The sequence below is a fragment of the Mus caroli genome, unplaced genomic scaffold (genome assembly GCF_978045245.1).
Source record: "Mus caroli unplaced genomic scaffold, Mus_caroli_1 scaffold_3, whole genome shotgun sequence".
Taxonomy (NCBI): domain Eukaryota; kingdom Metazoa; phylum Chordata; class Mammalia; order Rodentia; family Muridae; genus Mus; species Mus caroli.
In genome coordinates, this window is record NW_028227258.1 from 57,708,067 (window position 1) to 57,722,443 (window position 14,377).

At 39.9% G+C, this 14,377-nt stretch overlaps 1 protein-coding gene across 3 annotated transcripts in view; it reads left to right on the top strand.

Moving 5' to 3' along the window:
* The window catches only part of Sycp1 (synaptonemal complex protein 1), a 108,720-nt gene that overhangs the window by 64,018 nt on the left and 30,325 nt on the right, over positions 1-14,377 (top strand). For all 3 annotated transcript variants that reach the window (XM_085835263.1, XM_085835265.1, XM_085835264.1), the window contains 2 exons: positions 13,007-13,069; positions 13,224-13,286. In XM_085835263.1, the coding sequence (XP_085691389.1) occupies positions 13,007-13,069; positions 13,224-13,286 (126 nt within the window). The remainder of the gene's footprint in view (positions 1-13,006; positions 13,070-13,223; positions 13,287-14,377) is intronic.

Consider the following 14,377-nt stretch of genomic DNA (forward strand, 5'->3'; position numbering starts at 1 on the left):
AATTATGTTTGTGTGGTTATCTTCTTTTGGGTTTGTTGAAAGAAGATTACTTTCTTGCTTTTTCTAGGGAGTAGTTTCCCTCCTTGTGTTGGAGTTTTCCAATTATTATCCTTTGTATGGCTGGATTTGTGGAAAGGTAGTGTGTAAATTTGGTTTTGTCATGGAATATCTTGGTTTCTCTGCCTATGGTAATTGAGAGTTTTGCTGAGTATAGAAGCCTGGGCTGGCATTTGTGTTCTCTTAGGATCTGTATGATATGTGCCCAGGATCTTTTAGCTTTTTGTAGTCTCTGGTGAGAAGTCTGGTGTAATTCTGATAGGTCTGCCTTTATGTTACTTGACCTTTCTCCCTTACAGCATTTAATATTCTTTCTTTGTTTTGTGCATTTGGTGTTTTAATTATTATGTGATGGGAGGAATTTCTTTTCTGGTCCAGACTATTTGGAGTTCTGTAGGCTTCTTGTATGTTTAAGGGCATCTCTTTCTTTGGGTTAGGGAAGTTTTCTTTTATAATTTTGTTGAAGATATTTACTGGACCTTTAAGTTGGGAATCTTCACTCTCTTCTATTCCTATTATCCTTAGGTTTGGTCTTCTCATTGTGTCCTGAATTTCCTGGATGTTTTGGGTTTGAAATTTGCATTTTGATTGTTGTGTCAATGTTTACTCTGATATCTTCTGCAACTGAGATTCTGCCTTCTATCTCTTGTATTGTGTTGGTGATGCTTGTATCTAAGACTCCTGATCTCTTATCTAGGCTTTCTAACTCCAGGGTTGTCTCCTTTTGTAATTTCTTTATTGTTTCTATTTCCATTTTTAGATCTTGGATGGTTTTATTCAATTCCTATGCCTGTTTGATTGTATTTTCCTGTAATTCTTTAAGGGATTATTGTGTTTCCTCTTTAAGGGCTTTTAGATGTTTACCTGTGTTCTCCTGTATTTCTTTAAGGGAGTTATTTATGTCTTTTTTTTTAATTTTTAATATTTTTATTACATATTTTCCTCAGTTACATTTCCAATGCTATCCCAAAAGTCCCCCATAGCGCCCCCCCCACTTCCCTACCCACCCATTCCCATTCTTTTGGCCCTGGCATTCCCCTATATTGGGGCATATAAAGTTTGCAAGTCCAATGGGCCTCTCTTTCCAGTGATGGCTGACTAGGCCATCTTTGGATACATATGCAGCTAGAGACAAGAGCTCCAGGGTTCTGGTTAGTACATCATGTTGTTCCAACAATAGGGTTGCAGATCCCTTTAGCTCCTTGGGTACTTTCTCTAGCTTCTCCATTGGGAGTCCTGTGATACATCCAATAGCTGACTGTGAACATCCACTCCTGTGTTTGCTAGGCCCCGGCATCGTCTCACAAGAGACAGCTATATTTGGGTCCTTTCAGCAAAATCTTGCTAGTGTATGCAATGGTGTCAGCGTTTAGAAGCTGATTATGGGACGGATCCCTGGATACGGCAGTCTCTAAATGGTCCATTCTTTCATCACAGCTACGAACTTTGTCTCTGTAACTCCTTCCCTGGGTGTTTTGTTCCCAATTCTAAGAAGGGGCACAGTGTCCACACTTTGGTCTTCATTCTTCTTGAGTTTCATGCGTTTAGCAAATTGTATCTTATACCTTGGGTATCCTAAGTTTTGGGCTAATATCCACTTATCAGTGAATACATATTGTGTGAGTTCTTTTGTGATTGTGTTACTTCACTCAAGATGATGCCCTCCAGGTCCATCCACTTGGCTAGGAATTTCATAAATTCATTCTTTTTAATAGCTGAGTAGTACTCCATTGTGTAAATGTACCATAATTTCTGTATCTATTCCTCTGTTGAGGGACATCTGGGTTCTTTCCAGCTTCTGGCTATTATAAATAGGGCTGCTATGAACATAGTGGAGCATGTGTCCTTTTTACCGGTTGGGACATCTTCTGGATATATGCCCAGGAGAGGTATTGCTGGATCCTCCGGTAGTACTATGTCCAATTTTCTGAGGAACCGCCAGACTGATTTCCAGAGTGGTTGTACAAGCTTGCAATCCCACCAACAATGGAGGAGTGTTCCTCTTTCTCCACATCCTCGCCAGAATCTGCTGTCACCTGAATTTTTGATCTTAGCCATTCTGACTGGTGTGAGGTGGAATCTCAGGGTTGTTTTGATTTGCATTTCCCTGATGATTAAGGATGTTGAACATTTTTTCAGGTGCTTCTCTGCCATTCGGTATTCCTCAGGTGAGAATTCTTTGTTCAGTTCTGAGCCCCATTTTTTAATGGGGTTATTTGACTTTCTGGAGTCCACCTTCTTGAGTTCTTTATATATATTGGATATTAGTCCCTTATCTGATTTAGGATAGGTGAAGATACTTTCCCAATCTGTTGGTGGTTTTTTTGTCTTATTGATGGTGTCTTTAGCCTTGCAGAAGCTTTGTAGTTTCATGAGGTCCCACTTGTCAATTCTCGATCTTACAGCACAAGCCATTACTGTTCTATTCAGGAATTTTTCCCCTGTGCCCATATCTTCAAGGCTTTTCCCCACTTTCTCCTCTATAAGGTTCAGTGTCTCTGGTTTTATGTGAAGTTCCTTGATCCACTTAGACTTGACCTTAGTACAAGGAGATAGGAATGGATCGATTCGCATTCTTCTACATGTTAACAACCAGTTGTGCCAGCACCATTTGTTGAAAATGCTGTCTTTCTTCCACTGGATGTTTTTAGCTCCCTTGTCGAAGATCAAGTGACCGTAGGTGTGTGGGTTCATTTCTGGGTCTTCAATTCTATTCCATTGGTCTATTTGTCTGTCACTATACCAGTACCATGCAGTTTTTATCACAATTGCTCTGTAGTAGAGCTTTAGGTCCGGCATGGTGATTCCACCAGAGGTTCTTTTATCCTTGAGAAGAGTTTTTGCTATCCTAGGTTTTTTGTTATTCCAGATGAATTTGCAGATTGCACTTTCTAATTCGTTGAAGAATTGATTTGGAATTTTGATGGGGATTGCATTGAATCTGTAGATTCCTTTTGGCAAGATAGCCATTTTTACAATGTTGATCCTGCCAATCCATGAGCATGGGAGATCTTTCCATCTTCTGAGATCTTCTATAATTTCTTTCTTCAGAGACTTGAAGTTTTTATTATACAGATCTTTCACTTCCTTAGTTAGAGTCACACCAAGATATTTTATATTATTTGTGACTATTGAGAAGGGTGTTGTTTCCCTAATTTCTTTCTCAGCCTGTTTATTCTTTGTGTAGAGAAAGGCCATTGATTTGTTTGAGTTAATTTTATATCCAGCTACTTCACCGAAGCTGTTTATCAGGCTTAGGAGTTCTCTGGTGGAATTTTTAGGGTCACTTATATATACTATCATATCATCTGCAAAAAGTGATATTTTGACCTCATCTTTTCCAATTTGTATCCCTTTGATCTCCTTTTGTTGTCGAATTGCTCTGGCTAGGACTTCAAGTACAATGCTGAATAGGTATGGAGAAAGTGGACAGCCTTGTCTAGTCCCTGATTTTAGAGGGATTGCTTCAAGCTTCTCACCATTTACTTTGATGTTGGCTACTGGTTTGCTGTAGATTGCTTTTATCATGTTTAGGTATGGGCCTTGAATTCCTGATCTTTCCAAGACTTTTATCATGAATGGGTGTTGGATCTTGTCAAATGCTTTTTCCGCATCTAACGAGATGACCATGTGGTTTTTGTCTTTGAGTTTGTTTAAATATTGGATTACGTTGATGGATTTCCGTATATTGAACCATCCCTGCATCCCTGGGATGAAACCTACTTGGTCAGGATGGATGATTGTTTTGATGTGTTCTTGGATTCGGTTAGCAAGAACTTTATTGAGGATTTTTGCATCAATATTCATAAGGGATATTGGTCTGAAGTTTTCTATCTTTGTTGGGTCTTTTTGTGGTTTAGGTATCAGAGTAATTGTGGCTTCATAGAATGAGTTGGGTAAAGTACCTTCTGTTTCTATTTTGTGGAATAGTTTGTGAAGAACTGGGATTAGATCTTCTTTGAAGGTCTGATAGAACTCTGCACTAAACCCATCTGGTCCTGGGCTTTTTTTAGTTGGGAGACTATTAATGACTGCTTCTATTTCTTTGGGGGATATAGGGCTGTTTAGATCATTAACCTGATCTTGATTCAACTTTGGTACCTGGTATCTGTCTAGGAACTTCTCCTTTTCATCCAGGTTCTCCAGTGTTGTTGAGTATAGCCTTTGGTAGAAGGATCTGATGGTGTTTTGGATGTCTTCAGGATCTGTTGTTATGTCTCCTTTTTCATTTCTGATTTTGTTAATTAGGATGCTTTCCCTGTGCCCTCTAGTGAGTCTGGCTAAGGGTTTATCTATCTTGTTGATTTTCTCAAAGAACCAGCTCCTTGATTGGTTGATTCTTTGAATAGTTTTTCTTGTTTCCACTTGGTTGATTTCGCCCCTGAGTTTGATTATTTCCTGCCGTCTACTCCTCTTGGGCGAATTTGCTTCCTTTTGTTCTAGTGCTTTTAGGTATGTTGTCAAGCTGCTAATGTGTGCTCTCTCTAGTTTCCTTTTGGAGGCACTCAGAGCTATGAGTTTTCCTCTTAGAAATGCTTTCATTGCGTCCCATAAGTTTGGGTATGTTGTGGCTTCATTTTCATTGAACTCTAAAAAGTCCTTAATTTCTTTCTTTATTCCTTCCTTGACCAAGGTATCATTGAGAAGAGTGTTGTTCAGTTTCCACGTGAAGGTTGGCTTTCTATTATTTATTTTGTTATTGAAGATCAGCCTTAGTCCATGGTGATCTGATTGGATGCATGGGACAATTTCAATATTTTTGTATCTGTTGAGGCCTGTTTTGTGACCAATTATGTGGTCAATTTTGGAGAAGGTACCATGAGGTGCTGAGAAGAAGGTATATCCTTTTGTTTTAGGATAGAATATTCTGTAGATATCTGCCAGATCCATTTGATTCATAATTTCTGTTAGTTTCACTGTGTCCCTGTTTAGTTTCTGTTTCCATGATCTGTCCATTGGTGAAAGTGGTGTGTTGAAGTCTCCCACTATTATTGTATGAGGTGCAATGTGTGCTTTGAGATTTACTAAAGTTTCTTTAATGAATGTGGCTGCCTTTGTATTTGGAGCATAGATATTCAGGATTGATAGTTCCTCTTGGAGGATTTTACCTTTGATGAGTATGAAGTGTCCCTCCCTGTCTTTTTTGATGACTTTGGGTTGGAAGTCAATCTTATCAGATATTAGAATGGCTACTCCAGCTTGTTTCTTCATACCATTTGCTTGGAAAATTGTTTTCCAGCCTTTCATTCTGAGGTAGTGTCTATCTTTTTCTCTGAGATGAGTTTCCTGTAAGCAGCAAAATGTTGGGTCTTGTTTGTGTAGCCAGTTTGTTAGTCTATGTCTTTTTATCAGGGAGTTGAGTCCATTGATATTAAGAGATATTAAGGAAAAGTAATTGTTGTTTCCTGTTATTTTTGTTGTTAAAGTTGGCATTCTGTTCTTGTGGCTGTCTTCTTTTAGGTTTGTTGAGGGATTACCTTCTTGTTGTTTCTAGGGCGTGGTTCCTGTCCTTGTATTGGTTTTTTTCTGTTATTATCATTTGAAGGGCTGGATTCGTGGAGAGATAATGTGTGAATTTGGTTTTGACGTGGAATACTTTGGTTTCTCCATCTATGTTAATTGAGAGTTTGGCTGGGTATAGTAGCCTGGGCTGGAATTTGTGTTCTTTTAGTGTCTGTATAACATCCGTCCAGGATCTTCTGGCTCTCATAGTCTCTGGTGAAAAATCTGGTGTAATTCTGATAGGCTTGCCTTTATATGTTACTTGGCCTTTTTCTCTTACTGCTTTTAGTATTCTATCTTTATTTAGAGCATTTGTTGTTCTGATTATTATGTGTCCGGAGGTATTTCTTTTCTGGTCCAGTCTATTTGGAGTTCTGTAGGCTTCTTATATGTTCATGGGCGTCTCTTTCTTTAGATTTGGGAAGTTTTCTTCTATAATTTTGTTGAAGATGTTTGCTGGTCCTTTGAGTTGAAAATCTTCATTCTCATCCACTCCTATTATCCGTAGGTTTGGTCTTCTCATTGTGTCCTGTATTTCTTGGATGTTTTGAGTTAGGATCTTTTTGCATTTTACATTTTCCTTCATTGTTGTGCCGATGTTCTCTATGGAATCTTCTGCACCTGAGATTCTCTCTTCCATCTCTTGTATTCTGTTGCTGATGCTCGTATCTATGGTTCCAGATTTCTTTCCTAGGGTTTCTATCTCCAGTGTTGCCTCATTTTGGGTTTTCTTTATTGTGTCTACTTCCCTTTTTAGGTCTAGTATGGTTTTGTTCATTTCCATCATCTGTTTGGATGTGTTTTCCTGTTTTTCATTAAGGACTTCTACCTGTTTGATTAGGTTATCCTGTTTTTCTTTAAGGATTTGTAACTCTTTAGCAGTGTTCTCCTGCAATTCTTTAAGGGATTTTTGTGCTTCCTCTTTATTGTCTTCTACCTGTTTACCAGCGTTCCTTTGTATTTCTTTAAGTGTGTTATTAAAGTCCTTCTTGAAGTCCTCTATCATCATCAGGAGATATGCTTTTAGATCCGTGTCTAGCTTTTCCGGTGTGTTGGGGTGCCCTGGACTGTGCGAAGTGGGAGTGCTGGGTTCTGATGATGGTGAGTGGTCTTGGTTTCTGTTAGTAAGATTATTACGTTTACCTTTCGCCATCTGGTAATCTCTGGGGTTAGTTGTTGTCGTTGTCACTGTTTAAAGATTGGAGCAGAAGCTGTGTTCCACTCACCAGCAGTCTCAAAATCCTGTGGCGGGGGTCGTGGGTAGCTGGCGGTACCCCGGTGCTGGTCCAGCAGGAAGAGGCCTGTGGTCCTACTTAGGCCGGTTTTCTGCTTCCCTAACTAATGCAGTCTCAGGTCCCGCGCGCAATTGGATTGGAGCAGAAGCTGTGTTCCACTCTCCAGAAGTCTTAAGATCCTGTGGTAGGTGTTGTGGGTAGCTGGCGAGTGTCAGCCGACCCTGCGCCCTAGCTACCCAGGTGCTTTTCTGACTGGAAGAGGCTTGTGGCCCTATGTAGGCCGGATTTCTCTCTCCCCAACCAGAGCAGTCTCAGGTCCCGCGTGATTGGACTGGAGCAGAAGCTGTGTTCCACTCACCAGCAGTCTCAAAATCCTGTGGTGGGGGTCATGGGTAGCTGGCGGGTGTCAGCCGACCCTGCGCTCTAGCTCCCCTGGTGCTGATCCGGCCGGATGAGGCCTGTGGCCCTACTCAGGCCGGTTTCTGCTTCCCTAACTAATGCAGTCTCAGGTCCCGCGCGCAATTGGATTGGAGCAGAAGCTGTGTTCCACTCACCAGAAGTCTTAAGATCCTGTGGCGGGTGTTGTGGGTAGCTGGCGAGTGTCTGCGGACCCTGCGCCCTAGCTTCCCAGGTGCTTTTCTGACCGGAAGAGGCTTGTGGCCCTATGTAGGCCGGATTTCTGCCTCCCCAACCAGAGCAGTCTCAGGTCCCGCGTGATTGGACTGGAGCAGAAGCTGTGTTCCACTCACCAGCAGTCTCAAAATCCTGTGGTGGGGGTCGTGGGTAGCTGGCGGGTGTCAGCCGACCCTGCGCTCTAGCTCCCCTGGTGCTGATCCGGCCGGATGAGGCCTGTGGCCCTACTCAGGCCGGTTTCTGCTTCCCTAACTAATGCAGTCTCAGGTCCCGCGTGCAAGTGGATTGGAGCAGAAGCTGTGTTCCACTCACCAGAAGTCTTAAGATCCTGTGGCCGGTGTTGTGGGTAGCTGGCAAGTGTCTGCCGACCCTGCGCCCTAGCTTCCCAGGTGCTTTTCTGACCGGAAGAGCGGTTCTTTTATTCTTGAGAAGAGTTTTTGCTATCCTAGGTTTTTTGTTATTCCAGATGAATCTGCAGATTGCACTTTCTAATTCGTTGAAGAATTGATTTGGAATTTTGATGGGGATTGCATTGAATCTGTAGATTCCTTTTGGCAAGATAGCCATTTTTACAATGTTGATCCTGCCAATCCATGAGCATGGGAGATCTTTCCATCTTCTGAGATCTTCTATAATTTCTTTCTTCAGAGACTTGAAATTTTTATTATACAGATCTTTCACTTCCCTAGTTAGAGTCACGCCAAGATATTTTATATTATTTGTGACTATTGAGAAGGGTGTTGTTTCCCTAATTTCTTTCTCAGCCTGTTTATTCTTTGTGTAGAGAAAGGCCATTGATTTGTTTGAGTTAATTTTATATCCAGCTACTTCACCGAAGCTGTTTATCAGGCTTAGGAGTTCTCTGGTGGAATTTTTAGGGTCACTTATATATACTATCATATCATCTGCAAAAAGTGATATTTTGACCTCATCTTTTCCAATTTGTATCCCTTTGATCTCCTTTTGTTGTCGAATTGCTCTGGCTAGGACTTCAAGTACAATGTTGAATAGGTATGGAGAAAGTGGACAGTCTTGTCTAGTCCCTGATTTTAGAGGGATTGCTTCAAGCTTCTCACCATTTACTTTGATGTTGGCTACTGGTTTGCTGTAGATTGCTTTTATCATGTTTAGGTATGGGCCTTGAATTCCTGATCTTTCCAAGACTTTTATCATGAATGGGTGTTGGATCTTGTCAAATGCTTTTTCCGCATCTAACGAGATGACAATGTGGTTTTTGTCTTTGAGTTTGTTTATATATTGGATTACGTTGATGGATTTCCGTATATTGAACCATCCCTGCATCCCTGGGATGAAACCTACTTGGTCAGGATGGATGATTGTTTTGATGTGTTCTTGGATTCGGTTAGCAAGAACTTTATTGAGGATTTTTGCATCAATATTCATAAGGGATATTGGTCTGAAGTTTTCTATCTCTGTTGGGTCTTTTTGCGGTTTAGGTATCAGAGTAATTGTGGCTTCATAGAATGAGTTGGGTAGAGTACCTTCTGTTTCTATTTTGTGGAATAGTTTGTGAAGAACTGGGATTAGATCTTCTTTGAAGGTCTGATAGAACTCTGCACAAAACCCATCTGATCCTGGGCTTTTTTTAATTGGGAGACTATTAATGACTGCTTCTATTTCTTTGGGGGATATAGGGCTGTTTAGATCATTAACCTGATCTTGATTCAACTTTGGTACCTGGTATCTGTCTAGGAACTTCTCCATTTCATCCAGGTTCTCCAGTTTTGTTGAGTATAGCCTTTGGTAGAAGGATCTGATGGTGTTTTGGATGTCTTCAGGATCTGTTGTTATGTCTCCTTTTTCATTTCTGATTTTGTTAATTAGGATGCTTTCCCTTTGCCCTCTAGTGAGTCTGGCTAAGGGTTTATCTATCTTGTTGATTTTCTCAAAGAACCAGCTCCTTGATTGGTTGATTCTTTGAATAGTTTTTCTTGTTTCCACTTGGTTGATTTCGCCCCTGAGTTTGAATATTTCCTGCCGTCTACTCCTCTTGGGTGAATTTGCTTCCTTTTGTTCTAGTGCTTTTAGGTATGTTGTCAAGCTGCTAATATGTGCTCTCTCTAGTTTCCTTTTGGAGGCACTCAGAGCTATGAGTTTTCCTCTTAGAAATGCTTTCATTGCGTCCCATAAGTTTGGGTATGTTGTGGCTTCATTTTCATTGAACTCTAAAAAGTCCTTAATTTCTTTCTTTATTCCTTCCTTGACCAAGGTATCATTGAGAAGAGTGTTGTTCAGTTTCCACGTGAAGGTTGGCTTTCTATTATTTATTTTGTTATTGAAGATCAGCCTTAGTCCATGGTGATCTGATTGGATGCATGGGACAATTTCAATATTTTTGTATCTGTTGAGGCCTGTTTTGTGACCAATTATGTGGTCAATTTTGGAGAAGGTACCATGAGGTGCTGAAAAGAAGGTATATCCTTTTGTTTTAGGATAGAATGTTCTGTAGATATCTGCCAGATCCATTTGTTTCATAATTTCTGTTAGTTTCACTGTGTCCCTGTTTAGTTTCTGTTTCCATGATCTGTCCATTGGTGAAAGTGGTGTGTTGAAGTCTCCCACTATTATTGTATGAGGTGCAATGTGTGCTTTGAGATTTACTAAAGTTTCTTTAATGAATGTGGCTGCCTTTGTATTTGGAGCATAGATATTCAGGATTGATAGTTCCTCTTGGAGGATTTTACCTTTGATGAGTATGAAGTGTCCCTCCCTGTCTTTTTTAATGACTTTGGGTTGGAAGTCAATCTTATCAGATATGAGAATGGCTACTCCAGCTTTTTTCTTCATACCATTTGCTTGGAAAATTGTTTTCCAGCCTTTCATTCTGAGGTAGTGTCTATCTTTTTCTCTGAAATGAGTTTCCTGTAAGCAGCAAAATGTTGGGTCTTGTTTGTGTAGCCAGTTTGTTAGTCTATGTCTTTTTATCAGGGAGTTGAGTCCATTGATATTAAGAGATATTAAGGAAAAGTAATTGTTGTTTCCTGTTATTTTTGTTGTTAAAGTTGGCATTCTGTTCTTGTGGCTGTCTTCTTTTAGGTTTGTTGAGGGATTACCTTCTTGTTGTTTCTAGGGCGTGGTTCCTGTCCTTGTATTGGTTTTTTTCTGTTATTATCCTTTGAAGGGCTGGATTCGTGGAGAGATAATGTGTGAATTTGGTTTTGTCGTGGAATACTTTGGTTTCTCCATTTATGTTAATTGAGAGTTTGGCTGGGTATAGTAGCCTGGGCTGGAGTTTGTGTTCTTTTAGTGTCTGTATAACATCCGTCCAGGATCTTCTGGCTTTCATAGTCTCTGGTGAGAAATCTGGTGTTATTCTGATAGGCTTGCCTTTATATGTTACTTGGCCTTTTTCTCTTACTGCTTTTAGTATTCTATCTTTATTTAGAGCATTTGTTGTTCTGATTATTATGTGTCGGGAAGTATTTCTTTTCTGGTCCAGTCTATTTGGAGTTCTGTAGGCTTCTTGTATGTTCATGGGCATCTCTTTCTTTAGATTTGGGAAGTTTTCTTCTATAATTTTGTTGAAGATGTTTGCTGGTCCTTTGAGTTGAAAATCTTCATTCTCATCTACTCCTATTATCCGTAGGTTTGGTCTTCTCATTGTGTCCTGTATTTCTTGGATGTTTTGAGTTAGGATCTTTTTGCATTTTACATTTTCCTTGATTGTTGTGCCGATGTTCTCTATGGAATCTTCTGCACCTGAGATTCTCTCTTCCATCTCTTGTATTCTGTTGCTGATGCTCGTATCTATGGTTCCAGATTTCTTTCCTAGGGTTTCTATCTCCAGTGTTGCCTCATTTTGGGTTTTCTTTATTGTGTCTACTTCCCTTTTTAGGCCTAGTATGGTTTTGTTCATTTCCATCATCTGTTAGGATGTGTTTTCCTGTTTTTCTGTAAGGACTTCTACCTGTTTGATTATGTTATCCTGTTTTTCTTTAAGGATTTGTAACTCTTTAGCAGTGTTCTCCTGCAATTCTTTAAGGGATTTTTGTGCTTCCTCTTTACTGTCTTCTACCTGTTTACCAGTGTTCCTTTGTTTTTCTTTAAGTGTGTTATTAAAGTCCTTCTTGAAGTCCTCTACCATCATCATGAGATATGCTTTTAGATCCGTGTCTAGCTTTTCCGGTGTGTTGGGGTGCCCTGGACTGTGCGAAGTGGGAGTGCTGGGTTCTGATGATGGTGAGTGGTCTTGGTTTCTGTTAGTAAGATTATTACGTTTACCTTTCGCCATCTGGTAATCTCTGGGGTTAGTTGTTGTCGTTGTCACTGTTTAAAGATTGGAGCAGAAGCTGTGTTCCACTCACCAGCAGTCTCAAAATCCTGTGGCGGGGGTCGTGGGTAGCTGGCAGGTGTCAGCCGACCCTGCGCTCTAGCTACCCTGTTGCTGGTCCGGCCGGAAGAGGCCTGTGGTCCTACTCAGGCCGGTTTTCTCCTTCCCTAACTAATGCAGTCTCAGGTCCCGCGCGCAATTGGATTGGAGCAGAAGCTGTGTTCCACTCACCAGAAGTCTTAAGATCCTGTGGCGGGTGTTGTGGGTAGCTGGTGCGTGTCAGCCGACCCTGCGCCCTAGCTACCCCGGTGCTTTTCTGACCGGAGAGCTATTTATGTCTTTCTTAAAGTCCTCTATCCCCATCATGAAAAATGGTTTTAGAGCTGAATCTTGCTTTTCTGGTGTGATGGTATATTCAGGACTTGCTATCGTGGGAGGATTGGGTTCTGATGATGCCAAGTAACTGGTTTCTGTTGCTTGTGTTCTTATGCTTGCTTCCCACTATCTGGTTATCGATAGTGCTGCCTGCCCTCACTATATCTGACTGGAACCTGTCCTTTCTGTGATCCTGGTTGTGTCAGAAGTCCTCAGAGTTCCGATGTCTCTGTGATCCTGTGATTCTGGGATTTTGTGATGCTGAGATCCTGGGTGTGTCAGAGGTCGTGGGAGTCAAGCTGCCTGGGACCCTGAGATCCTGGTGTGATCAAGTTCCTGGGATCCTGTGGTCCTGGGCATGTTAGAGCACCTGGGAGTGGAACTTTTTCTGGGTGTTGTGGGACTGGCTGCGAGTTTGCACCCAAGGTCTACTCAGGGCACTGGCCCAGAGCAAAAGGAACTCATACCACTGGTCAGGCAGAGTTCCTGGGTGTCTGGGTCCCACTGGTCCCAGTTACTTCTAGTGTTGGGGCAGATGTGTTCTCTTCACCTCTGATCCTATCAGAAGACAGTATTTTATTTCTTACCATTACTGATGCTTTTCTCAGTCCTTTTAATAATATCCAGTCTTCTGTATAAGCTTGACCAAGAGGCATATTTTACCTGTAAGTTTAATTTATATTTATATTCATTATATATTAAATAATATATTTATCATTTAGTATAATTTTTATATATTTATATTTAATTTATACTTATACCTTATGTTTATAAAAATCTATATTGTTACATCAACAGAAATACTTGAAATCACAAGTGAGCTTTATGTTACTTTAATACAGTATTTTATTTGAAATTTTGTTTTGATTAGAATATTGAGTAAAATTGTATAATTTTAAAAATAACTTTACAGTGTAATAATTTAAAGAAACAAGTTGAAAATAAAAGCAAGAATATTGAAGAGCTTCACCAGGAGGTAAGTTTTCTTAATATGCTTTCAAAATCATCCCAATATTTTCACTATAGTTATAGAGAACAATACATTCATTTGTAGTGATTTAAGTGTAAGCCATTGGCATTGTAAATCTTAATCAGCTTTGTGATTATTAACTATAATTAACTTTCCATAGAATAAAACCTTGAAAAAAAAGAGTTCAGCAGAAATCAAACTACTGAATGCATATGAGATAAAGGTATTTGACATTTTTCTTTTTCTTTTATTAAATGCTAGTCTATACATGAGACTTTAGAAATACTATACTACTTATTTATAATTTGATGTTTACATTTCAATACTATTATATTTTGGTATTGGAGAGACCTTATAGATGTGACAGAATGTTTATTCTGATTTAGCTGGGCCAGAACCATGTGAGCAACTTAAAAATACATCTTTTCATGCTCTATGTGTGTTTTAATTTTTTAACCCATATATTATAAAGCAATTAAGCATGGAATCTGTTTATTTTTTATTTAAAAGCTTTATTCATATATTTTGATCATGTTTATCTTCTTCCCCAATTGTTTCTAGCTCACACCCATGTCCATATTCACCCAAATTTGTTCTTTTTTTTTCTTTAAAAAAAACAAACAAACAGGAAAAGTAGCACACACAAACACAACAAAAACTGAAATCAAAATAAATAAGCAAAAGACAAGATGCAAAATGCCCAAAGCAAAATGTGATAAAAAGGCTTATAAAAATATTATTGACTTTGTTTTATATTGACCAGCTACTCATTGGCATGGGGCTTGCCCTGGAGTGTGTTAATATGCTTAGTGAGACTCCATTGGAGAAAGTTTTGATTTTTCTTTTGTCAGTGAGTATCACTTGCAAATAGCTTCTTGGTTGAGGATGGAAACTGTGCTTACTTCTCCCCCTCTCAGAGCTGGGGCCCTGTTAGGCTTGAACCTGTGTAGGCCTTGTGTGTGCTTCTACACTTTGTGTGAGTTCATATTTTTATCATTCCTATTGTGACTGGAAGACACTGTTTCCCTAGAATTATCCATCATTTCTGACTTTTACAATCTTTCTGCCTCCCTTTCCTCATAGATCCCTGAGCCTTGTTGGGAAGGACTTTAATGAAGATATTTCATTTAAGACTGAGTGCTCAAAAGTCACCCAGTCCGCATATTCATAGTCGTGGGTTTCCATGTTAGTTCTCATCCATAGTAAGAAGAAGCTTCTTCTTTGATGAGGGCTGAGTGAGGCACTGATGATCTATGGGTTTAGATGAATGTCACTAGTAGTCATTTATTGCTTTTTTTTTTTTTCTTTAGCAAA